At 48.7% G+C, this 27,106-nt stretch overlaps 1 protein-coding gene across 1 annotated transcript; it reads right to left on the bottom strand.

Moving 5' to 3' along the window:
- Positions 1 to 3,306: 3,306 nt before the first annotated feature.
- LOC145339338 (semaphorin-7A-like) lies at positions 3,307 to 26,456 on the bottom strand. The gene is made up of 14 exons (XM_080183767.1): positions 26,279 to 26,456; positions 25,193 to 25,332; positions 23,909 to 23,971; positions 21,060 to 21,158; positions 20,006 to 20,117; positions 19,324 to 19,428; positions 18,692 to 18,831; positions 16,779 to 16,957; positions 14,324 to 14,435; positions 12,184 to 12,364; positions 11,580 to 11,695; positions 9,381 to 9,553; positions 6,292 to 6,347; positions 3,307 to 3,954 (listed from the first exon to the last, which is right to left on the bottom strand). Exons 1-14 carry the CDS (start codon positions 26,364 to 26,366, stop codon positions 3,620 to 3,622), a joined length of 1,899 nt encoding a protein of 632 aa, XP_080039893.1. The 5' UTR covers positions 26,367 to 26,456; the 3' UTR covers positions 3,307 to 3,619.
- Between the last annotated feature and the right edge of the window lie 650 nt (positions 26,457 to 27,106).

Raw genomic sequence — 27,106 nt, forward strand, 5'->3', positions numbered from 1 at the left:
CTTGTAGATGGTACACACGGCTGTGTCGGTGGTGGAGGGAGTAGGTGTTTGTGGTTAGCGTGTCGATCGAGCGGGGCTGCTTTGTCCTGGCTGCTGTCGAGCTTCTTGTGTGTTGTTGGAGCCGCACTCGTCCAGGCAAGTGGAGAGCATTCCATCACACTCCTGACTTGTGTCCTTGTAGATGGTGGACAGGCTTTGGGGAGTCAGGAGTTATTCTCCACAGGATTCCCAGCCTTTGACCTACTCTAGTAGCCACAATATTTATATGGCAAGGTCCAGTTCAATTTCTGGTCAATGGTAACCCCCAGGATGTTGATAATGGGGGGGAGTTCAGTTTCTGGTCAATGGTAACCCCCCAGGATGTTGATAGTGGGGGGGAATTCAGTGATGGTCAGTGGTAACCCCCAGGATGTTGATAGTGGGGGGAATTCAGTGATGGTCAATGGTAACCCTCAGGAAGTTGATAGTGGGGGAGGGGAGATTCAGTAATGGTCAATGGTAGCCTCCAGGATGTTGATAGTGGGGGGATTCAGCGATGGTGATGTCACGGAATATTTCCCTGTGCTCAGTCCCAGGAACCTACTCAGCGAACATTCATTAACAGTGACCCCAGCATTGGACTTCTGTATTGTTAACTGTCGTTCTGTAGGAAAGTGTGAACTTGTTCATTTTGGCACCCGTGTGTTTTGTGTACACTATCAGTGTCCTTAAGGAAAGACGTAAATATGTTTTTCAGAAAGAATGTTCCCGATGGTAGGGAGTCCAGACTAGGTGGTCATGGTTTGAGGATAAGGGGTAAACCTTTTAGGACTGATGTGAGGGGAAATTTCTTCACCCAGAGGGTGGTGAATGTCTGGAATTCACTCCTACAGAAAGCAGTTGAGGCCAAAATGTTGTGTGATTTCCAGAAGAAATTAGATATCGCTCTTGGGGCTAAAGGGATCGAGGGATATTGGGGGGGGAATCAGGATATTGAATTTGATAATCAGCCATGATCGAAATGAAAGGCAGAGCAGGCTGGAAGGGCCGAATGGCTGCCTCCTGCTTCGAGTTTCCGTGGGTCAGGAAGAATGGTTCAGGACAGCAACGTGGACATTTTCAAGAAGTTCCCAGTATCTCAAACCTGTATCCCAAAGAAAGTCTGCTTCCTCAGTGAACAAGACAAGATGAAAGACACAATCCTGTGTGCACTCAGCTACCCAGCACGCAAACACATACACACACGTCTGCATGCAAATACACACAGTGCACACACACACACACAAACGCATGCCTGCATGCAAACACATGCACGCGCGCACACTTGCGCATGCCCGCATGCGCACGCGCACACATTCACGCACACACATGCAGCCGCTCACACATGCAAACACACACATGCCCGCACGCAAACGCACACATGCATAGCACAGATGAACACGTGACAGAACAAAAGGACGACTGCCCTTTTAACATTCAATCCTTTAATAAAACATTCATTAATAGTTGACCAAATATTCGGATAGCAAACAGTCAGGGTGCGAAATATGCTTACAAAATGGAACCGATATCATTCAAAAAAGGTCCTTTCGAGTCTAACATTGAAATCAGTGCAAAGCAATGGCAAATGCAGATTCCAAAAGAATGCCCCCTCTCCATCACCCTGCTCCCGCCCCACTGCGCAGAGGCCGACATCGCTGCTTTCAGAGTAAAGTGAATGTTTTCCCGGGAACTGACTCGAGCTTTAACACTGGCGCCTGCCTATTGAATGGGATCACAAAGTTCGGACCTTGTGAAATCGTCACATACCACAACGCTCCCCCCCCCCCCACCCCCTCCCCGTGAGAGCGCTGTGGAGTGAAGTGGGTGAGGGAGGGACGAGGTTTACTCTGTGTCAGGTTCCGTTGAGTCAAATGGCAACTAGACAATGCTTAATTTTTCGTTTAAAAACACGGGCTGCACGACCTGGGTTTCAGGAGAGAGAAGCCATCTTGGTTCAGTGTTGGGGGGAGTGAACTGCCTCAGGAATGGTGTACTGTCTTGTTCAGAATGAGATAAGGTTCCCATTCCCTGCGTGTGTTCCCTCAAAGCGGGTCATTTTCGAAAACCATGCAGAGATGCTCCCGGGATCACGGCACATTGGAACGTCCAAACAATCCTGCCTTGTCCCTCGCTCTCCCGACTTGCTGTTCAAAGAGGCCTTGTCTTCCCAACACCCATTTGTCCAAAGGGTGGATTTATGGTCCCCTCTTGGCAACGGCCTGCTAAAGGATTGTTTGGGCAGTCTGAACCAACAAAAGGGCTAAATTAAAAACATTAAATGAATATTCCCTGTGGGGAGGCTGTAATGCTTGGTCACTGCAGACTGGCACAGCTAGAGGAATTTGTTGACCACCCAGTTTTTGGTGGGTTAAGAGTCCCTGCCTTGCACAGAGATCCATGATGGGGGCACTCTCATCCCATCAGCAACTCCCAGGACAGGTACAGCACGGGATTAGATACAGAGTAAAGCTCCCTCTACACTGTCCCCAGTCAAACACTCCTAGGACAGGTTCAGCATGGCTTAGCTACACAGTAAAGTTCCCTCCACACTGTCCCCCATCAAACACTCCCAGGACAGGAATAGCACGGGGTTAGATACAGAGTAAAGCTCCCTCTGCATTGTCCCCCATCAAACACTCCAGGGCAGGTACAGCAAGGGGTTAGATACAGAGTGAACCTCCCTCTACACTGTCCCCCATCAAACACTCCCAGGACAGGTACAGCACGGGATTAAATACAGAGCAAAGCTCCCTCTACACCGTCTCCCATCAAACACTCCCAGGACAGGTACAGCATGGGATTAAATAGAGTAAAGCTCCCTCTACACTGTCCCCATCAAACACTCCCAGGATAGGTACAGCACAGGGTTAGATACAGAGTAAAGCTCCCTCTACACTGTCCCCATCAAACACTCCCAGGACAGGTACAGCACGGGATTAGATTCAGAGTAATGCTCCCTCTACACTGTCCCCCACCAAACACTCCCAGGACAGGGACAGCACAGGGTTAGATACAGAGTAAAGCTCCCTGTTCACTGTCCCCATCAAACACTCCTAGGACAAGTACAGCACAGGATTAAATACAGAGAAAAGCTCCATGTGTTTTGTGAAGGTGCCAGCTTACTGCCCAGGTGTAATGGTAGGTTTATCATTTGGGGCCATTCTGTTCACTCTGCACTGCGCTCCCATTTGAATTCGGAATGGTTTCATCAGGGTCTCTCACCTTTCCCAAAACGTGCTACCACCTGGCAAGCAAAGGTGCACCCACCCACCCACCCCTCCCCGTTGCCAAGGCTCTTATTACCAGAACGGTAGTCAAAAACAGGATGAGCGCTTCCCAATAATCCTCCTCGGAGCAGGAAGCTAATGGCCAGTCGCTCTGCACAGCTGGGCATCGGGGAGGACTGGGAGACTTGACCAGTGCGATGAGTAGGGGGGAGACGGCAAGCGATTCACGTCATTAAATGCATCACCTTTTATGAGAAGGTGCCAGCTTTTTCCAAGCATTCCGGAGTTAGCATTCAGTGTAAAAAAAAATCACAAACTCCATGCGAGCCTCAGGAACCCACCCTCTCCCCTCCCGACCAAAAAATCGGCCCTCAAATCAGGGCACAGGCAGCAACAAGGGCAAACAGGACTGCAGCGATCGCCAGTGATGGCGAGGATCCCCCATTGACCCTGACGTTATAGATAGCGACCACCTCCTTCAATCCATCCTCGCTGGCCAGGCACTGGAAGAGCCCCCCACTCGTAGGGAGGTGTCCATTGAAGAAGAGGGTGCATGATCCGTCCCTGATGGTGCAGTTAAACTGCTCCTTCTGGTTGTAACTCCACGTGTACACCGCGTGGTAGGACTTGACTGGGCAGGGCAGGTAGAGATAGGTGCCTGAATCCACCGTCAACTCCTGGGACCGCCCATCCAGCGTCGGGTCTCCTGAGGGGCGAGGGAACAGAAAATTATTTCGATCCTTTCTGGCTCGTCAGATTGCGATTACTATTCTGCATCCTGCAGCCCTCAAACAGCGCTTCACTGGCCGGACACTGGGATGATCCCTGAGAATTGGGATGGCAATGTTAAAGGCCGTTATACCCTGTAATGACTTCATACAGACCATTGAGGTTGGCCAGTTGAAGTATGAGCTCCCTGATTAAGGATCCAATTGATAAGCCAATCAGGCAATCTTTGCCTCTTACTTAACTGGCGTGTCAGTTCCTCTGGCACCCCCAGAAATAGACTGTTGACTACCAGCACTCTGTACTGCTGTTAGAGTTTGTAAATTAAGGAATTCTGGTGAAGGAACTTCTGCCTCCGAAGACTTATTAAAATTTCCCACCCATTGTGCGATATGTTAGATTACCTGACCTCTCGAATTCCAATCCGTTCAATACGGATGTCACCAATCTTAGTTACTGAGTAGACTCAGATGGGTACAGCACGGGTCAGATACAAAGTAAAGCTCTCTCTACACTGTCCCCCATCAAATGCTCCCAGGACAGGTACAGCACGGGATTAGATACAGAGTAAAGCTCCCTCTATACTGTCCCCCATCAAACACTCCCAGGACAGAGACAGCAAGGGGTTAGATACACAGTAAAGCTCCCTCTACACTGTCCCAGCAATGTGCTTTAGCCAGAACCTTGCCATGTTCCGAGCTGATTTACTCACTTATGACACCAGCGTATCTTTTGGGTTAGATTCAAAGTATTTGTGCTTTGTTCTGGACAGTTTGTGACCATTTGGAACTGGGTTCAATTAGTGTCCAGTTTGTTTCAGCCTGGTATCTTTCATTCAGCCCCAGGAGTTGCCTTTTCCTCATCTCCACACTGAATCTGTCAAGTCATACAGTGCAGAAAAGACCCATTGAGTCCGTGCTGACAATATCTCCCACCAAAGGTGAGCTTACCCCATTTTCCAAGCTCAGTGATCCTGCTGCTCTGAACCTGGAGAGCTCTAGGAACGGATGAGCCCCTGGGTCTCTCACGTTGGGAATTAGCACCAGCCGTTTCTGAGTGAGCTCAGCATCAGATCGCTGCAGTGGAGATATCAGAAGCAGCTGGTGCTCTGCACTCACCCCAGCAGGAAGATTCTCTGCTCTGTGCTTGCTTTGGTTCTTTTGAGATCCTTCATTTGCGGCATCAATGGCAAGGGCAAAATTATTACCATCTCTCATTTTCTTTAATAAGAATTGTTCTTGTGAGTCACTTCCCCTCCCTGCCCTTGCCCACCCTGTGCGGTGTAGGTACACCCATTGTGCTGTTGTGGAGGGAGTTCTGGGATTTTGACCCAGTGACAGTTGTGATGTTAATGAACCTTTCTCTTATTCCATCAGTCCAAAGATGTGCAGGTTAGGTGGATTGGCCATGCTAAATTGCCGCTTTGTATCCAAAGATGTGTAGGTTGTGTGGATTGGTCATGCTAAATTGATTGTTAGTGTCCAAAGATGTGCAGGTTGGGTGGATTGGCCATGCTAAATTGCCCCTTAGTGTCAGGGGGACTAGCTAGGTTAAATACATGAGGTTATGGGGATAGGACCTGGAGAGGGTTTGTCGTCGGTGCAGACCCCATGGGCTGAATGGCCTCCTTCCGCACTGTAGGAATCTATACTCCTGGGCTTAAATGCTGTTATTAGGAGGTGATAAGACAAACTGCAGGCAGGTCAGGTATCAGGAATTCAGTTTGGAGCTGCGGGTTTGAGGTTGTTCATTTTAGAAAGGGCAGCAAGCTAATAAGAAGTGTTTTCCCTTTCTCCCTGTCGGTGTCCTGAAGGGTGAAAAGCTGCTGTTGTTGGGGGTTGGACCAGAGTCTCTCTGGTGTTTTGGGGGAAGCTGTCATATCTTCAAACTGTTTTGAGTTGCAGGAGCACTTAACTACATTAGTCAACTAAGGGTCTCGATCCCAGTATCACGTGAGCAGTAGTCTGTGTTGTATTGAACTTGTTTAAAGGGTTGTTTCTGGAGGTTGGTTTAGATTGGGACAGCTTATTCATTAATGATTATACATTATAGTGGTTGTTTTGCTTTTTGTTTGTAATTGATAAAAGGTCTGGCTAATTTTCTTATTGTGCATGTTAACTGTATTCTTAATTAAACTGTTCAATTAAAGCTCCCTTGTGGGTCACTTGAATTATACCCAAAGTGAAACATCTCATGCTTATCCGAGCCAAATTCACAATGTAAAACTTATGATTCAGACAGGCTTCAGAAAACACTTTGGAGTTTCTAACCGGAACCATAAAATGGTGAAGGAACAGCTGATAGAGGTGCGGATTACCTGCTCCGTCATAGCAAAGGGAGACATTGAGCTGTTCGACACTCTGGAGGGGTACACTGCAATGAAAGAAACAACAGTAAACAGACGTCATTACTGACCCAGAGTCATAGAGGTTTATAGCATGGAAACACACCCTTCGGCCCAACTTGTCCATGCTGTCCTTTGTTTTTAAACCCCTAAGCTAGTCCCAATTGCCCACATTTGGCCCATATCCCTCTATACCCATCTTACCCATGTAACTGTCTAAATGCTTTTTAAAAGACAAAAATTGTACCTGCCTCTACTATTGACTCTGGCAGCTCGTTCCAGACACTCACCACCCTCTGTGTGAAAAATTGTCACTCTGGACCCTCTCCCCTCTCACATTAAACCTGTGCCCTCTAGTTTTAGACACCCCTACCTTTGGGAAAAGATATTGACTGTCTAGCTGATCTATACCCCTCATTATTTTATAGACCTTGATAAGATTATCCCTCTGCCTCCTACACTCCAGAGAAAAAAGTCCCAGTCTATCCAGCGTGTCCTTATAACTCAATCCATCAAGTCCCGGTAGCATCCTAGTAAATCTTTTCTGCACTCTTTCTAGTTTAATAATATCCTTTCTATAATAGAGTGACCAGAACTGTATACAGCATTCTAAGTATGGCCTTACCAATGTCTTGTACAGCTTCAACAAGACATCCCAACTCCTGTATTCAATGTTCTGATCAATGAAACGAAGCATGCTGAATGCCTTCTTCACCACTCTATCCACCTGTGACTCCACTTTCAAGGAGCTATGAACATGTACCCTTAGATCTCTTTGTTCTGTAACTCTCTCCCCCAACATCCTACCATTAACTGATTAAGTCCTGCCCTGGTTCGATCGACCAAAATACTCACCTTGCATTTATCTAAATTAAACCTCATCTGCCATTCATCAGCCCACTGGCCCAGTTGATCAAGATCCCGTTGCAGTCTGAGATAACCTTCTTCACTGTCCACTATGCCAGCAATTTTAGTGTCACCTGGAAAATTATTAACCCTGCTTCTGATATTCTCATCCAAATCATTCATATAAATGACAAGTAAGAGTGAACCCAGCACTGATCCCTGAGCCACACCGCTGGTCACAGGCCTCTAGTTTGAAAAACAACCCTCCAGAACCACCCTCTGGCTTTTGTCATCAAGCTAATTTTGTATCCATTTTGCTACCCTAGCCTGGATCAGAAACAATCACCAGATTTCCACTAAGTAATGCTTGTTACACTATCAGAATGTCATGCTTCTGTTGTGATGTTGGAATGTGATGCTGATAAAGGGCAGAGTACATTGCGTGGCCCCTTTTTAAAAGCTGTTTTTGTTTCTCTGCTTGGAAGTTTAAAATGCAGTGTACACCCAGAGTCCAAGCTCAAACATTCACATCTAAAAGTCAAGCAGTGGTTTCAGCAAGGCAACCTGTTTATGACCAAATTCAGCCCAATCAATTTAAAGCAAGCATTCAGCTACCAAGAACCTATAAGATTTGAATTTGATGGTGTAGACAAAATCTGACCAATCCTGTTGGAAGAAAAGTGATAGGTCATCACAGGTATAAAAGAGGGTGCAAGGGTGGGGACTGGAGAACAGGAGATAGCACCTGCCACCCACTTCTGGAGAGGGAGAGAGCAGCTCTCCACCCTGCCAGATATTTTTTAAGAGAATGCATCATCTAACCAGTGAAAGGTACCAAATCAGAAAGAACTTGCAGACAGAGACATCAACCAATAAACTCCAGAAGATTCTGAAAGACAAAACCTGGTTGTATGTTTTTCTTGAGAGTTCTGTTATTACCTTTTTTCGTTAAGGAATGAATATTGTATTTATTTGAACAACATTCCATCAGAATCTTATTTTATTTGGTGTGTAACTTGTTTGCTTAAAGTTCCTGGTTAGTTAAAAACTAAATAAAGAATTCATTTAAAGTGTGGGGTATTTCTGTTAGTTACCCACTGAACATTACTGAAGGAGATTTCATACCTTCCCACACACTTTTAACAGATTGAGTTCAGAGATTCGTAGTTGGGGGATTCGGAGTTGTGTATCAAAAGGGGAACAACCTCTGCATTGTAACACTTCAAGTTTTCACTGAGGAAAGGCTAACTCTCATTTAAGGTACTCAGTGCCAGCACTTATTGCCCATCTTTAATTGCCCCTTGGGAAAGTGGTGGGGAACCAATACTGGAGAGAGGTGGCGCGTTGTTCACTACCACCAGTGTAAATGGCCAGAGAATGATGATCTTATTATCCATTCCTGGGACATGGGCGTCGCTGGCTGGGCCAGCATTTATTGCCCATCCCTAGTTGCCCCTTGAAGGGGCAGTTGAGAGTCAACCACATTGCCGTAGCTCTGGAGTCACATGTAGGCCAGACCAGGGTAAGGACGGCAGATTTCCTTCCCTAAAGGGAACCAGATGGGTTTTTCTGACAATGGGTCATCAGTAGATTCTTAATCCCAGATATTTTTTATTGAATTCAAATTCCACCATCTGCCGTGGCGGGATTTGAACCCAGGTCCCCCAGAACATTAGCTGAGTTTCTGGATTAATAGTCTAGCGATAATATCACTGGGCTATCGCCTCACCAGGGGTTGATGAGGCAGTAGTACTAAGAATAGTCCCCTTTTGTTGATTGGGTGGGCAGAAGGAACCAGAGTCGGCACAGCACGATGGCATAGTGGGTTAGCGCCGCTGTCTCACAGTGCCAGGGACCCAGGTTCAATTCCCGGCTTGGGTCACTGTCTGTGTGGAATCTGCACATTCTCCCCGCGTCTGTGTGGGTTTCCTCTGGGTACTCCGGTTTCCTCCCACAGTCCGAAAGACATGCTGGTTAGGGTGCATTGTCCGTGTTAAATTCTCCCTCAGTGTAACCTGAACAGGAGTGTGACGGCTAGGGGATTTTCACAGTAACTTCATTGCAGTGTTAATGTGAGCCTTACTTGTGACGAATAAATACAGACAGTGGAAAATGAGCAACTGTGGGAAGAAACGGACAAGGGGATGATGACGAGGGTTGTCAAATGAGCCTGGTTAAAAGTAGTCTACAAATGCAGCCAGTATATCAAGGCCTACCTGCTGTTACTGCTCACTGCTTCAGAGACGGGCACGCATTTCCCAGTGCCTTGATCCCATCCGCAATACGGATCCCTGGCAGCGACACACTGCTGGCAGCTGCTTCCGTACTCCTCGCAGTTTGCCAGGGGCAGTCGGACGGTCTCCAGTGGGGTCCCGACAAACAGATAACCCTGAAAGGGGGGCAGTGTCAGAGAGTTAGTGCCATACGAGGTGAGAGGCAGCACATTCTGTAACCAGAACATCCGCAAAGTGGTGGTGAAAGGCAGGACAAACATGGGAGTATAAGGTCTCTGTGTGACGCTACATACTCATGTCCTTATCTCAAAGCAGCCACAAAAGTTTACAGCATGGAAACAGGCCCTTTGGCCCAAAAGTTTCCCAGCCCTGGCCCACTGGCAATCTCCAATCCCGTGCTGGGTGTGTGTACCACCCCCTGCATCTGGTCCTGGGCTACATGCAACAAGCAAGTCAGATGTTCGATTCCCATTCCTTGTGGAGTCACTGGTTGGGATTTTCCAGCCTCAAAACTGGAAAATCCCACTGGAGTTCAATGATCCACCCCCTCCGACCGCTACGATTCCCATAGAGTTTTACAGCACAGAAACAGGCCCTTCGGCCCACTGTGTCCATGCCAGCCATCGAGCACCTATCTATCCCAATCCCATTTTCCAGCACTCTGTCCGTAGCTTTGTACACTGTGGTGTTCCAAGCGCTCATCTAAATGTTGTGAGGGTTCCCGCCTCTACCACCTCTTCCAGGCAGCGAGTCCCAGACACCCTCTGGGTGAAAAGGTTTCCCCTCAAATGCCCCCTAAATCTCCTGTCCCTGACCTCAAATCGATGCAGTAAGAAGTCTCACAACACCAGGTTAAAGTCCAACAGGTTTATTTGGTAGTAAACGCCACTAGCTTTCGGGGTTTGCCCCTTCGTCAGGTGAGTGGGGAGTTCTGATCACAAACAGGGCATATAAAGACACACATAGTTTACAGAATACTGATTAGAATGCGAGTCGTTACAGCTAATCAAGTCTTAAAGGTGCAGACAATGTGAGTGGAGATGGCATTAAGCACAGGTTAAAGAGATGTGTATTGTCTCCAGACAGGACAGTAAGTGAGATTTTTCAAGCTCAGGCAAGTCATGGGGGTTACAAATAGTGTTACATGAACCCAAGATCCTGGTTGAGGCCATCCGCACGTGTGCGGAACTTGGCCATCAGTTTCTGCTCAGCGACTTTGCACTGTCGTGTGTCATGAAGGCTGCCTTGGAGAACACTTACCCGAGGATCAGAGGCCGAATGCCCGTGACCACTGAAGTGTTCGCCAACAGGAAGGGAACAGTCTTGCCTGGTAATTGTCGAGTATCTGGATGGTAGGTTGGGGAGACCATGCAGACACTACAACAACAGATGAATGAACACCGCTCGACAATCACCAGACAAGACTGTTCTCTTCCTGTTGGGGAACACTTCAGCGGTCACAGGCAGTCAGCCTCTGATCTTCGGGTAAGCGTTCTTCAAGGCGGCCTTCATGACACACGACAGCGCAGAGTCGCTGAGCAGGAACTGATAGCCAAGTTCTGCACACGTGAGGACAGCCTCAGCCGGGATCTTGGGTTCATGTCACACTATTTTAACCCCCATGACTTGCCTAGGCTTGCAACATCTCACTAACTGTCCTATCTGGAGACAATAGACATCTCTTTAACCTATGCTTAATGCTATCTCCATTCACATTGTCGGCACCTCTAAGACTTGATTAGCTGTAAAGAACATAGAACAGTACAGCACAGTGCAGGCCCTTCAGCCCTCAATGTTGTGCTGCGCTATGTCCAAAGACAAGGTCAAGCTATCCCACTCCCTATCCTTCTGGTGTGTAAAGATTTGCATTCTAATCAGTATTCTGTAAACTGTGTGTGCCTTTATATGCTCTGTTTGTGATCAGAACTCCCCACTCACCTGACGAAGGAGCAGCGCTCTGAAAGTTAGTGGCGTTTACTACCAAATAAACCTGTTGGACTTTAACCTGGTGTTGTGAGGCTTCTTACTGTGTTTACCCCAGTCCAACGCTGGCACCTCCACCTCAAATCTATGCCCCAGTTATTGACCCCTCTGTTAACGGGAAAAGTTCTTTCCTACCCACCCTATCTATGCCACCTCACCCAGGGCAGAATGAGAGGGAGTTTCTAGTCTGAGTATTACCGTGCTAGAGTCCAGAGTCATGGAGGAGATGGGAGCTTCTATCTTAAAGGGGCTGAGCTCAGAAATAATGAAGATCTTCCCTTTGCTGTGCAGAACTTTGTGGATTTTGCCATTGCCTTTAAATAGAAATGAAGAAACAGTTACCAGCCTTGATCATAAGCAGTTGTGTATATAGGTTATTCGTCCTCATGTTCTTGTGAATTGGTCCTGATGAATGCGGGGTGAAAAACTTTGACAGCATGTCTCTTTTTTCGGCATTGCTCAAATATTAAATATTTTAAACATTAAGTGGCTCAGCGGGTTAGCATTGCTGCCTCACAGTGCTAGGAACCCGGGTCCTATTCCCGGTTTGGGTCACTGGCTGTTTGTACGTTCTTCCCCTGTGTCTACGTGGGTTTCCTCCGGGTGCTCTGGTTTCCTCCCACACTCCAAAGATGTGCAGGTTAGATGGATTGGCCATGCTAAATTGCTGCTTAATGTCCAAAGATGTGCGGGACCGTGCAATGCCTTTTTTCCAATTTTTTTGTCATATTACAGACACCAAATTCTAATATTCTACTCAACCTGCAACACCAGTTTATCCGCCACTTGTCGCTTTACGTACCCATTCCTACGAACAAGACCTGGTAGAATTTCTGGTTGGCACCTTTGACGCTGTCAGCAGTGACCTTGGTATAGTTGCCTTGCTTGATGAAGTAGAGCGGGTATTCGTTGATGGCTTCCTCAATCTCCGGGTAGCTTCGAATTGCCGCCAGGACATTTTTCGGAACACTGCCGGTAGTGCACTGTAGGCAACAATGGCAAGATGTGCAAATAAAAAATCTCCCTCCAGAAGAAGCTCCAAGCAGGCTGATTTAGTCGAACATTTTTACAGTGGTTAAAGCTATCCTGTCCAACTGTGTGCCAGGGACCCAGAATGGCAGCGAGACAGGGAAAGGGATCGGATATTAGGCAGTGTCCAGAGTGGAGTGGGTTTCCCACACGCGCTGCTGGCTGTGCGATGTGTGTTAATCATTCAGAACCAAAGGAAATGTAACAATGCTTTCTGACTACCATCCCAAGCTGTGTTTTCCGTTATTTTATATATAAACCCCCTCCGAACCCCTCGATTAGATTCCAGTCTGTAACTCACTCCCGGGTATCTGTTCTTCTATATATAAACCACCCTGAACCCCTCGATTAGATTCCAGTCTATAACTCACTCCTGGGTATCTGTTATTCTGTATAAAAACCACTCTGATCAACTTCCAGGTGAGGAGGATGTGTGGAGGTCAAGGGTGTGGACGGAGGGTGGAGGTTGTGCGGGGCTCACAGGATGAGGGGTCAGAGATTGGTGTTGCATGAGAGAGATCTGGGGGTATGAGCCCGAGGGAGATCAGGGATCTCTGTGGTGGGTGGTGAGGGCATGGTTAGACGTCAATATCTCACCTCAGTCCTGTGGTTCGGGCTGGGGTTCACGTAGGGGATGAATGTCCTTGAGCTGGTGTGTGGGGGTGAGGGTTTGGGTCAGTGGATGGGGGAAGGGGAGGGTTGAAAAGCTGCAGGGGAAGTCCCCTGGGCACCAGTCTACGAATCCACAACAGTTCATCCCTCTAACTCTTTCTGGTTTATTACTGGCATAACGCTGGCTGAACCATCTGAGGTTCGGGACTTCCATGGTTCCCAGCGCAGAGCAATTGTCCAGGGAAGTGTGGATAGCACAGTGGGTTAGCACTGCTGCCTCCCAGCGCCAGGTACCCGGATTTGATTCCCAGCTTGGGTCACTGCCTGTGTGGAGTCTACACGTTTTCCCTGTGTCTGCGTGGGTTTCCTCCCACAGTCCCAAAGACGTGCTGGTTAGGGTGCACTGACCGTGCGAAATTCTCCCTCCAGTGTAACCTGAACAGGCGCCGGAGTGTGGCAACTAGGGGAATTTCACAGTAACTTCATTACAGTGTTAATGTCAGCCTTACTCGTGACTAATAAATCAACTTTACTTTAAGTTAGCACTTCTGGGCTTGAACTGAGTCTTCCAGGAGGGTTTCATTCCCCAGCGCATCTGTGGAGTAAGCCTCAACTCTGACCCTGGGGTGGTTTGGCAGTTAGGATCCACTGATGTGTGCTGATGGTCTCACAACGTGCTGTGTGTCCCGTTGGAGCCACTGCTTCGTGACGAGAAACGGGGTCCTCAGCTGTTTTTCTGGCTCCCCCCTCCTCTTGCACCCAAAGCACACCCCTCTCGTGAGACAAGAACACAACATAAGAAGAAATAGGAGCAGGAGTAGGCTATCTATCCCCTCGAGCCTGCCCTGCCATTCAGTAAGATCATGGCTGATCTGATAGTGGTTCAGTTCCACTTATGCACCTGCTCCCCATAACCCTTAATTCCCTTATTGGTCAGAAATCTATCTACCTGTGACTTAAACACGTTTAACGAGGTAGCCTCCGTTGCTTCAATGGGCAGAGAATTCCAAAGATTCACTACCCTCTGAGGGAAGAAGTTCTTCCTCAACTCTGTTCTAAATTGACTCCCCCTTATTTTGAAACTGTGCCCTTTAGTTCTTGTTTCCATCCTAAGTGAAAATAATCTCTCTGCTTCTACCCTGTCTATCCCCTTTATTATCTTACGTGTCTCTATAAGATGTCACCTCAGCCTTCTAAACTCCAACGAGTACCGGCCCAGTCTACTCAATCTCTCCTCATAAGCTAACCCCCCTCAGTGAAGCCACAGGAGACTCTGTTTCATTCCACACCCCTGGCCGTACCTTTCCTGGCTTCGGATTAGCTGGAAGGCTGCCAGTGAAACCTTTCAGTTTGGGGTTTTTAAACACAGCTTCAATGTGTGTTTGCGAATAGGCACAGATTGCAGTAAAGTTCCTGCAGGAAACAACAAGGGGCAGGTCAGCATGGTAGTCTCACACTGAACAGAATCATTATTGTCATGTGTTATATACATCCATAAAACGCATGGTTTGAAATAGATTTGAATAGTTTGACTTATCTCAGTTCGAACAATGTAAAGTTTAAAAAATTCTGTGTATTGTCAAACCGATATTAATTTATCATAGTTGAGGATTATGTAGTCATTACGGCATGGCGACACAGTGGGTTAGCACGGCTGCCTCACAGCGCCAGGGACCTGGGTTCGATTCCCAGCTCGGGTCACTGTTTGTGCAGAGTCTGCACGTTCTCCCTGTGTCTGTGTGAGTTTCCTCCAGGTGCTCTGGTTTCCTCCCACAGTCCGAAAGATGTGCTGGTTAGGGTGGATTGGCCGTGCTAACTTCTCCCTCTGTGTACCCGAACAGGCGCTGGAGTGTGGCGACTAGGGGATTTTCCAAGTAACTTCATTACAGTGTTAATGTAAGCTGACTTGTGACACTAATAAAAAAAGATAGTGAAAAGTATTCTTTTTGCGTGCGCTTCAGACAAAGCATACCATTCATAGAGTACATAAAGTTGATTTATTATTGTCACACGTATTGGGATACAGTGAAAAGTATTGTTTCTTGTGCGCTATGCAGACAAAAGTATACCATTCATAGAGATGGAAAAGTGAGAGTGTAGGATGTAGTGTTACAGTCATAGCTAGGGTGTAGAGAAAGATCAACTTAATGTGGGCTAGGTCCATTCAAAAGTCTGATGGCAGCAGGGAAGAAGCTGTTCTTGAGTCGGTTGGTATGTGACCTCAGACTTTTGTATCTTTTTCCTGATATAAGAAGGTGGAAGAGAGAATGTCCGGGGTGTGGGGGGGATCCTTGATTATGCCGGCTGCTTTTCCCAAGGCAGCGGGAAGTGTAGACAGACTCAATGGATGGGAGGCTGGTTTGTTTGATGGATTGGGCTACGTTCACGACCTTTTGTAGCTCTTTGCGATCTTGGGCAGAGCAGGAGCCCATACCAAGCTGTGATACAACCAGAAAGAATGCTTTCTATGGCGCATCTGTAATATTGTCCTACCATGCCCACTTTATTTACAGCAGGCATCACATACGGGGGATCAAACTGGCCCTCCAGTTTGTATAGCCCTGGTCTGATACCTCCTGGGGAGGCTTGGAAACTACAGCAGGTAACTAGCAAAGCCAATAGAAGGTTATGGTTTATTGCGAGGGGAATTGTATATGGAGGCTATGTTTCGGTTGGTGAGACCACATCTGGAGTATTGTGTACTTGAGGAAAGATGTAAATTTATTGGGAGCAGTTTGGGGAAGGTTTCCCAGACTGATCCCAGGAATGGGTGGGTTGTCCTGTGAGGAAAGGTCGGAGAAGCTGGGCTTGTATCTGCTGGAGCGTGAGAGGCGACTTGATTGAAAGTCCAAAGATGTGCAGGTTAGGTTGATTGGCTGTGCTAAAAATTGCCCTTGCCCTTAGTACCTGGAGATGCATAGGTTAGAGGGTAAAATATGTAGGGATATGGGGATATCCATCTAATTGCTGTTTGTGGGATCGCACTATGCATAAAATGGCTTACATTATGGCTGCAAGTGCAGCACCTCCCAAGCTCCCCCTCCAAGCTGTGCACACATACACTGTTCCTTCGCTGTTGTTGGAGTCAACCTCCCGAAATTCCCTTCCTGATAGCACTGTGGGTGTACCTACACCCTGGGCAGCATGGTAGCATAGTGGTTAGTACTGCTGCCTCAAAGTGCCAGGGACCCAGGTTCAATTCCCACCTTGGATCACTGTGTGTGTGGAGTCTGCATGTTCTTCCCCTACCCCCCATGTCTGCATAGGTTTCCTCCGGGTGCTCTGGTTTCCTCCCACAGTCCAAAGATGTGTGGGTTAGGTGGATTGGCCATGCTAAATTGCCCCTTAGTGTCAGGGGATTAGCGAGGGTAAGATTATGGGGATAGGGCCTGGGTGTGATTGTGGTCAGTGCCAACTCGATGGGCTGAGTGGCCTCTTTCTGCAATGTAGCGATTCTCTGATCAATGGTCTGCACCACATGGGACTGCAACAGGTTCAAGATGGCGGCTCATCCACCACCACCTCGAGGGGAAATTAGGGATGGGCCTTACCAACATGAAAGAGAAAGACGGGTGTCTGTATGCTGTGGAAAAGAATATGTCCGGGGTGTGTGGGGGGCCTGGATTATGTCGGCTGCTTTCCTGAGGCAGCAGGAAGTGGCTGGAATGAGGATGAATAAGGGAATGGCTAGTCAACCACAAAGAGTGGTCTCTCTGGTATCCAGACACTGCTTTTTCCCTCGGAGTTTGCACTCACCATAAGCTGGAGAAGATCCCGTAGACCATACCCTTCCTGAAGTCATGTTCCAGAGGGAGGACAAAGGCATCGATGATTCTGTTGAAGTACTTTGATTCTTCCGGGAAGCCACAGACCAGCCGGGACTTCAGAAAGGTGCTCCATGAGTCTGGAGTGGTCCTTGCTGTCCCCTCGTCAACCTGGGGACGCCAAACAGAAAGGAACGGGAGTTCATTGCTTCAAAGTCCATTTGTACCATTGCTGTTTGTGGGATCTTACTGTGCGCAAAATGGCTTACACTGAAGCTGTACTTAGGGGAGGCTTTTTAAAAATTGATTATTGACAGATCACAGAATACTGCAGTGCAGAAGAGGCCCTTCGGCCCATCAAGTCTGTACTGACGCATGACCGGCCCACCTAATTCCACTTGCCAGCACTTGGTCCATAGCCCTGAATGTTATGATGTGCAAGTGCCCATCTAGATAGTTTTTAAAGCATGTGAGGCATTCCACCTCCACCACCCTCCCAGGCAGCAACCCTCACCACCCTCTGGGTAAAAAAAAAAGTTTTTCTCAAATCCCTCCTAAACCGCCCACTCCTCACTTGTGTTCCCTTGTGACTGATTGACCCTTCAACTAATTGGTATGGGCTCCTGCTCTGCCCAAGACTGCAAAGAGCTACAAAAGGTCATGAAGGTAGCCCAGTCCCATCACGCAAACCAGCCTCCCATCCACCCTGTCCATGCCCCTCATAATCTTGAACACCTCAATCATATCACCCCTTGGTCTTCTCTGCATGTATTGGGATACAGTGAAAAGTATTGTTTCTTGCGTGCTATACAGACAAAGCATACCATTCATAGAGTACATAGATTTGATTTATTATTGTCACCTGTATTGGGATACAGTGAAAAGTATTGTTTCTTGTGCATGATGCAGACAAAGCATACTGTTCATAGAGTACATAGATTTGATTTATTATTGTCACCTGTATTGGGATACAGTGAAAAGTATTGTTTCTTGTGCGTGATGCAGACAAAGCATACTGTTCATACAGTATACAGGGAAGAAGGAAAAGGATTTGATTTGATTCATTATTGTCATGTGCAATAGTATGCAGTGAAAAGTATTGTTTCTTGTGCACTATACTGACAAAACATATCATTCATACAGTACTTAGGAGAGAAGGAAGGGAGAGGGTGCAGAATGTGGTGTTACTCATTTGATTTGATTTATTATTGTCGCATGTATTGGGATACAGTGAAAAGTATTGTTTTTTGCGCGCGATACAGACAAAGCATACCATTCATAGAATACATAGGGGAGAAGGAAAGGAGAGGGTGCAGAATGTAGTGTTACAGTCATAGCTAGAGTGTAGAGAAAGATCAGCTGGGGCCTGGGATGGGATTGTTGATGATTGTTAATGACTCGATGGGCTGAATGGCCTCTTTGTGCACTGTAAGGATTCTATGATTTATCCAATAGATTTCACCACTCCTGCTGAGACTTTACCTCCCCTTTAGAAATGTATCTGAGAAAATATTGGACAAGCCATAGCTGTACTGATGGGGTTTGTAATGGACAGAGGCTCCTGGCTGTATTAATGGGGTTTGTAACGGACAGAGGCTCTTGGCTGTATTAATGGGATTTGTAACGGACAATGGCTCCTGGCTGTATTAATGGGGTTTGTAACAGACAATGGCTCCTGGCTGTATTAATGGGGTTTGTAACGGACAATGGCTCCTGGCTGTATTAATGGGGTTTGTAACGGACAATGGCTCCTGGCTGTATTAATGGGGTTTGTAACGGACAATGGCTCCTGGCTGTATTAATGGGGTTTGTAACGGACAGAAAGCTGAGCTTAGCTCCAATTAGAATTGGTACCTGATTGGTATCTGATTGCTACCTGATTGCTAGTTTGATACTGAGCCTTACCTTACACACACGTCCGATGCTGGACTTGAAGGGGTCACCAATCAGGGCAGTGCTGCTCTCAGTCTCACTGAAGAAAAAGTAAACCTCGTCCATGTTGCTGTCCTCCATTTGCACCCACACCGACCCCACAAACCTCGGATCTAGGGTGGAAGAAGTTTACTGAAGCCCTCAGTCAAGGCTGGTGATCGATTACAGACAAAACAAAAACCCCATTGGAAATGTACAGCAGCTCTGGGCGGCACACTGGCACAGATCGCTCACAGCGCCAGGGACCCGGGTTAGATTCCTGGCTCGGGTCACTGTCTGTGTGGACTCTGCATGTTCTCCCCGTGTCAGCGTGGGTTTCCTCCGGGTGCTCCAGTTTCCTCCCACAGTCCGAAAGATGTGCAGGTTAGGTGGATTGGCCATGCTAAATTGCCCCTTAGTCTCCAAAAATGTGCAGATTTGGTGGATTGGCCATGCTAAATTGCCCCTTAATGTCAGTGAGACTAGTTAGGGTAAGTGCATGGGACTGTGTTCAGTGCAGACATGTTCAGCTTTGTCTGTCTGGGGACGTTAGTCCTGGCAGCGCAGATACTCACTGTATCGCTGCGGATACACTACCCCACCCCCCCACCCTGTGCGATACTCACTGTGAAACCATTTATCCTCAGTCTTCAGGTTCCTCAACCTCCCGTAAATGCGCTGTATCCCACCACTGCCCTCTGTGTCAGAGATCGCGGAGTACAGGCTTCCCTCTATAGTCAAGAGAGAAGCAGAATGAACAGGGAGGTAACAGGCAGTGACTGCACACATCACCCACTTAGTCAACAATAGCATACAGCGAGCTTGAGACATCGGGGATCACAGAACACGAGGGTGTGTGCAGAGATGTGTTACATGAGAGCACAGACATAATGCTGCCATAAGAACAGGTCACTGTGCATTGCAATATCCACAATCCCAATGGACCCAAACCCCTTCCCATTCACTTCCATTGTACGCAATCCCAATGGGTCCAAACCCCTTCCCAGTCACTCCCATTTGTACACAATCCCAATCCCAAACCCCTTCCGTTCACTCCCATTGTACACAATCCCAATCCCAATCCCAAACCCCTTCCTGTTCACTCCCATTGTACACAGTCCCAATGGATCCGAACCCCTTCCCGTTCACTCCCATTGTACACAGTCCCAATGGATCCAAACCCCTTCCCATTCACTCCCATTGTACATCATCCCAATGGGACGAGGTGACCCCAGTGCTCTGAAATAGACCGGATTCACCCGCAGAATAACAGCCTGGAAATCATCTCTCTCTCTCTATCATACTCACCAACTGCAATGGTGACAGAGCGCTGAAGAGGCGATGGGGACAAGATCCCCTTCCCGTCCTTGAGAAGCTGGTGTCCCTCATTATCCTTCGCCAGCTGGGTAGCGTTGTTCTGCTGTGAAACAAAGTGGAAGAGCTGGCAAGGGGACAAGCACAGATAAACAGCCCTGTCTGCTCAGTGGAGAACTCTGGACTCGCCATCCGGAGACCCAGGGTCATACTCTGGGTATAGGACTGCCAATCCCAGCAAGGCACATAGTGACATTTGAATTCAATTATAATAAAACTTTAAGTTAAAAGTCTGAATGGTGACCACAAAACTATTGTTGTAAAAAAGAATATCCATCTAGTTTACTAATGTCCCCTTTATCATAGAATTCCTACAGTGCAGAAGGAGGCCATTTGGCCCATTGTGACTGTATCAAATCTCTGACAGAGTATGTTACCCAGGTCCACCACCCCATCTTATCCCCGTTACACATGTCTTATGGCCAATCTATTTAACCTGCACATCTTTGGACACTAAGGGGCAATTTAGCACGGCCAGTCCACCTAACCTGCACGTCTTTGGACCCTAAGGGGGCAATTTAGCATGGTCAACCCCCCTAACCTGCACATCTTTGGACCCTAAGGGGACAATTTAGCATGGCCAATCCACCCAACCTACAGATCTTTGGACTGTGGGAGGAAACCCAAGCAGACACGGAGAGAACGTGCAGACTCCGCACAGGCAGTCAGCCAATGCCAGAATCGAACCCAGATTCCGTGGTGCTGAGAGTGCAACAGTGCTAACCACCATGCCCTCATTTTAGGGAAGGAAATCTGCTATCCTTAGCTGCTTAGGCCTGCATGTGACTCCAGATGCACACACGTACAGTGGTCAACTTGTAACTGCTCCCTCTGAAATGGCTGGAGCAAGGCATCCAGTTCAAGGGGCAATCAGAGAATGGCAATAAATTCTGGACCTCGCCCAGTGACTCCCACATCCCCGTGATGAAATTAAAATAAAACCTGGATGTCACTTGGTTTTTAAAGCTTCGAGAAGGGTTATCTTTACCAAAAACCAGCAGATGGGGTTTTCCGCGTGTGTCCCGCAGACGATGATGGTGCTACTGTTAAGTCTCTGTACCACGGTGATCACATTCTTGCAGACATCCTGTAAAAGGAGAGGGGCACACGCTGAGCATCAGGGTGAAGGCTGGCCGCCCCAGTGAGCCCGATTTACCCACTCCGTCAACCCTAGCCGCCTCCCCTCGAAACGGGCGCAAGGCCTCACTAGGAACCGTCCCACTCAACCTCAACCCTTTCGCCTTGCACAGCTTCCGATGCTGGGCCAGGTCCCCACACCTGGGTTGCTAATGCACTTTCCACGTTGTGCCGCTCGCCGACTTTCAATCCCGAAAGACAGCAGCTCCCGCAGGGCCCCCGGAGCTCCACCCAGCTTCTTGAGCACTACCGCTAACTCACAGATGATGTCCAAGATAGGACACAAGGAGCAAGGAGGGTTAGATAGGGTGGACAGTGAGAGCTTTTTTCCTTGGATGGCGATGGCTAGCACAAGGGGACATAGCTTTAAATTGAGGGATGATAGATATAGGACAGAGGTAGGTTCTTTACTCAGAGTAGCAAGGGCATGGAATGCCCTGCCTGCAACAGCAGTGGACTCGCCAACATTAAGGGCATTTAAATGGTCATTGGATAAACAAATAGATGATATTGGAATAGTATAGGTTAGATGGGCTTTAGATTGGTTCCACAGGTCGGCGCAACATTGAGGGCCAAAGGGCCTGGACTGCCCTGTAATGTTCTATGTTAAGTTATCCATTTTGTTAGCAATAATGGGAAGACAGATTATTACTCAAATGGGTGTAAATTGGGAGAGGTGAATACTCAGCAAGACCTTGATGTCCTCGTGTTGCTGAAACTAAGCACGCAGTTACAGTAGGCAGAATTCTTCCTGGTTGTATCACAGCTTGGTATGGGCTCCTGCTCTGCCCGAGACTGCCCGAAACTACAAAAGGTTGTGAATGTAGCCCAGTCCCATCACGCAAACCAGCCTCCCATCCATTGACTCCGTCGACACTTCCCGCTGCCTCAGGAAAAGCACTCACCACCTTCTCAAGGGGCAATTAGGGATGGGTAATAAGTGCTGGGCTCGGCCCACATCCTGGAAGTGAATGTAATAAGAAGAAAGCTGGAAGACATCAGCAGCAGAGTTGTGCGTGTGTGCTCTACTCAAAATCAAAAGTGTAACTGCAATGTGATTGCATGCATGACACACCTTCATTCTGGTGATGTCATGCTACAAGGCAAGTTACAACACCAATCCCTATATTGTCAGAAGGATATTGAATTACCAGAGAAGGTACACAAAATGTTTACATAGAGACATAGATGATAGGAGCAGTGGGAGGCCATAAGACATAGCAGGATTAGGTAATTCGGCCCATCGAGTCTGCTCTGCCATTCAATCATGGCTGATATTTTTCTCATCCCCCATTCTCCTGCCTTTTCCCCAAAATCCCCGATCCCCTTATTAATCAAGAACCTATCTATCTCTGTCTTAAAGACACTGTGACCCGGCCTCCTCTGTGGCAAAGAGTTCCACAGATTCCCCACTCTCTGGCTGAAGAAATTCCTCCTCATCTCTGTTTTAAAGGATCGTCCCTTTAGCCTGAGGTTGTGCCCTCTGGTTCTAGTTTTTCCTACTAGTGGAAACATCCTCTCCACGTCCACTCTATCCAGGCCTTGCAGTATCCTGTAAGTTTCAATAAGAACCCACCACCCCCCATCCTTCTAAACTCCAACGTGTACAGACCCAGAGTCCTCAATCATTTGGCCTTTCGAGCCTGCTCCTCCATTCATCACCCTCGTGGCTGATCATCCAACTCAATAGCCTAATTCTGCTTTCTCCGCAAAACCTTTGATCCCATTCATCCCCAAGTGCTATATCCAGTTGCCTCTTGAATACTTCAATGTTTTAGCTACATTCATGACCTTTTGTAGTTTCTTGCACTCTTGGGCAAAGCAGGAGCCCATACCAAGCTGTGACACAACCAGAAAGAATGCTTTCTATGGGGCATCTGTAAAAGTTGGTGAGAGTCGTAGCGGACATGCCAAATTTCTTTAGTCTTCTGAGAAAATAGAGGCATTGGTGGGGCTTTCTTAACTATAGTGTCGGCGTGGAGGGACCGGAACAGGCGAGACTTGATGTCAACTTGGGGAGGGGACGGTGGGGCTGGGGGAGGGGTGGGATGGGGAGGGGACGGTGGGGCTGGGGGAGGGGTGGGATGGGGAGGGGACGGTGGGGCTGGGGGAGGGGACGGTGAGGCTGGGGGAGGGGTGGGACGGGGAGGGGACGGTGGGGCTGGGGGAGGGTGGGACGGGGAGGGAATGGTGGGGCTGGGGGAGGGTGGGACAGGGAGGGGAGGGAGGGGACGGTGGGGACGGTGGGGCTGGGGGAGGGTGGGATAGGAATTATTGGAGTGCAGGTGACCCATGTGGGGAGCACAAAACAGCAGCAGGGAGCTGATAGGCCGAATGGACTGGTTCCAGTGTTTACCAGTACAGTGTAATTCTAAATGGGGCCAGCCAACTAGTTTGAGCACCGAGTTCATGTCAGCTAGCACTGCGGGGCTCAAACACACAAGTACAGCCAGTGGAACAAGCTGGAAGGGCTGAATGGCCTCCCTCCCCCCTGTTCAGGCAGAACCCAGCGAATAAACCAGAACCGCCTCATGACGGAGCAAGTAACACATTCCACAGGGAGATAACAGGCCAGTTCATGTACAAAGAATCTCCTCAGCAGCGCTATAGAGAGGGGTCAGAATTGTGACGGAGATATACAGAGCAGGGAGAGATTTCCGAATGTTTACAGAACTGTGTCACAGATTGAATCAATCTTACCGGATTCGGAGATGCTTTACTCTTGCAGCTGTCCATCGTATTATCATCCAGGAATAACGGAATCTGAATGAAGAAGAGTTTACTCTAAATATGTCAGTTGAGGATTTGTACATCTTTCTCCCAATTCCCCCAGCCGTTTCTCCTCCCATTCCACCATCCCCTCCACCTCAAAGCCCTTCTCATTCCCCCCCTGCCCTCACTGAATCACAGAACTATGACTGGGACAGAAGGAGGCCCGTTGTGCCCACCTGGGTCTCTGAACGAACATCGCGACCTCGTGCCCCGTCTCACCCGGCCCCCATTGTCTCTATTCAAATAACCCTCCGTCGGCGCCTCGAACGCCTCGATTGAACCTGCCTCCACCACACTTCCAGGTGGAACATTCCAGATCCCACCCCCCTCTCTCCATTACACCCTCCTCTCTCCATTACACCCTCCTCGGTTTCTCCACACCTCCTTACCCTCAACCTCCATCCCTCCCTTTCTACTCCCTCTCGCCCATTCCTCTCTCCTTCCCCCCCCCCCCAAACTTTCTCCATTCCCCAGCTGTCCCTACCTCCCATTTCTCCATTCCTCTCCCGACTCCTCCCATTGCCACTTCTTTCCTCCATTCCCCTCCCCTGCCCTCTCCACCCATCTCTTCCATTCCCCTACCCACTCTCCTCCCTGCCTCCTGTCTCCCCTACCATGCCCCTCCGCCTCCGCCTCCCCCTCCCCCTCCTCCCCGCCATGCTCCTCCCCCTCCCCTCCTCCCCGCCATGGTCCTCCCCCTACTCCCTGCCATGCCCCCCATCTCCCCCTCCTCCCTGCTATGCCCCTCCCCCACTTCTCTCCTCCCACTTTTTCCCTTCCATTCCTCCACCCATCTATTCTCCTCCCTCCGTTCCCCTACCAGCTCCCTTCCCTATCTCCTGTCTCCCCATCGCTCCATTTCCCTCCCCTCCCATGCCCCACCTTTCCTCTTCTTCATTCCCCTCCACTTCCTGCCTCCTATTTCTCTCCCCACTCCTTCCCTCCACCCATCTGTCCCCCCTCACTCTTCCGTTGTGTTCCCCTCCTCAGTCCTCCCCTCTGTTCCTCTCCCCTCATCTCCCCATCCCTCTGTTTCCCTCCTCAGACCTCCCCTCCCCTCCACTTGCCCTCCATTCCCCAGGAAGAGCCAGTGTCACCCACACAATCACACCCATGTCCCCTGTCTGGGGTGGGGTGAGGCAGGAGAGAGAGAGAGAGAGAGACACACACACACACACACACACACAAACAGGAGGAGGCTACAGTCAGTACCACTATGTGGGAGACATTGGTCTCGTTGAAGGAGAGCAGGAGGATGCTGCCTGTGGCTCCAATGTACAGCACATCTGACCCCTGATCATGAAAATGAACTGTGAACTTCTGGGGGAGCTGGAAGTCCACATGAGGCAGATCTGAGAGAGAGAGAGAGAGAATAGCAATCAATAAGAACGCCTACATAAATGTACAGGCAGCCAAAATATACATGGACAACCAAAGTATACACACAAAACCAAAATATACATGGACAACGAAAATATACACACACAAATGTACAGGCAGCCAAAATATACACGGACAACCAAAATATACACACACAAATGTACAGGCAGACAAAAATGTACACACAAAACCAAAATGTACACACAAAAATGTACACAAAAATATACACAGACAACCAAAATATACAAACAAAAATGTGCAGACGCCAAAAATATACACACTCAACCAAAATATACGCAGACAGCCAAAATATACGAACAAAAATATACAGACGCCAAAAATATACACACACAAAATCTGTCTACAGAGAGCCAAAATATACACAGACAAAATTTTACGCAGACAGCAAAAATGTACGGGAACCAAAAATATACAAATTACCCAAAATAAGCAAACAGTCAAAATATACAAGCAAAAAAAATACAGATAATCAAACAAAAACGCAGTAACACTCCCCCGTCCCTCTCTCTCCCTTTCTGGGAATCAGACAGGTACAGAAATCCTTAAAGTATTAACAGGGAATTATCTCCCGCACTCCACCCAGCAGCCGGGGGTGTCGCATTGAGGATCCGAAACTGGTGCATTGCAGGCACAGCAAGATCCCAGGACTGGGAGGATTGGGGGGAGAAAAAAAATCATTCCGAAATTCAGATTTCTTCTTTTAAACCCACCGCCCCCCACCCACACCCCAGCAGGGAACGAGGTGAGTGCTGAATTAGAAATCCATCCATCTGGGAGTGGAGGGTCTCCCTTTCCAGCTAAGAGGGAGGGGTTGGGGTGGGAAAGGCAGACAGTTTAAACCCCCCCCCCCCCCCCCCCCGGTTTGTAGACGGAGATGTCCTGGGGTGAGTGGTTTACCTGTCGGTGTGAATCTGAGCCTGGGGCTATGCTCCACCGCGCCTAGAAGCAAGAGGTGAGCCAGCGTCAATATTGCAGCTTTCAGCATCTCCTGAGCCGTGCCGGCTTGCCCCTTCACGTGGAAATCTGCAGCACCAGCCTCTCTCTCCTTCCCTCTCCTTCCAACAACCTCGTCTAACTGTGGCCAGCCTCCTCCCACAACTCTCCTGTTCAGACAAGCACTGGGCTGCCTACACAGGGTAAGGGGGTGGGGGGGGGGTGGGGGGTAAAGGAGATGGAGAGAATGAGAGAGAGGGAAGGATGGACCCTCCCCCAGAACTGGCAATCCTCTGAGCTTAATCAAAGCTCTGCAAAGCCTTGCCCCCTCGCTACGTCCTGCCCCCTCTATGTTGCATTTCGTTCTTTTTTTCTCTGTCTCTCTGTATGGGGACATGTTGTTCTTGTGAGATTATCTTTTTCCTCTCCCCCAAAAGTTGGGCAATGTTTCAGTGGCTAGGGAAGGTCCGCGCTTTCCCCAGCCACACTCCCATTTGAGTTTTGTCTTCATATTCCAGCCTGCCTCCCCCCACCTCCCCAATGCTTACCTCCCCTCCATGCCTACATCTCCTCATGCCCAACCCCCATGCCCACCGCCCCAATGCTTATCTCCACCACCAATGCCTACTTCCCCTCCATGCCTACCTCACCCCATTGCCTACCTCGCCCCTTACCTCCCCTTCATGCCTACCTCCCCTCCATGCCTACCTCCCCTCCATGCCCACTTGAGGGCACGCTGGCACAGTGGGTTGGCACTGCTGTCTCACAGTGCCAGGGACCCGGGTTCGATTC

Source organism: Carcharhinus amblyrhynchos, unplaced genomic scaffold, assembly GCF_965287045.1.
Source record: "Carcharhinus amblyrhynchos unplaced genomic scaffold, sCarAmb.v2.hapA scaffold_408, whole genome shotgun sequence".
NCBI lineage: Eukaryota > Metazoa > Chordata > Chondrichthyes > Carcharhiniformes > Carcharhinidae > Carcharhinus > Carcharhinus amblyrhynchos.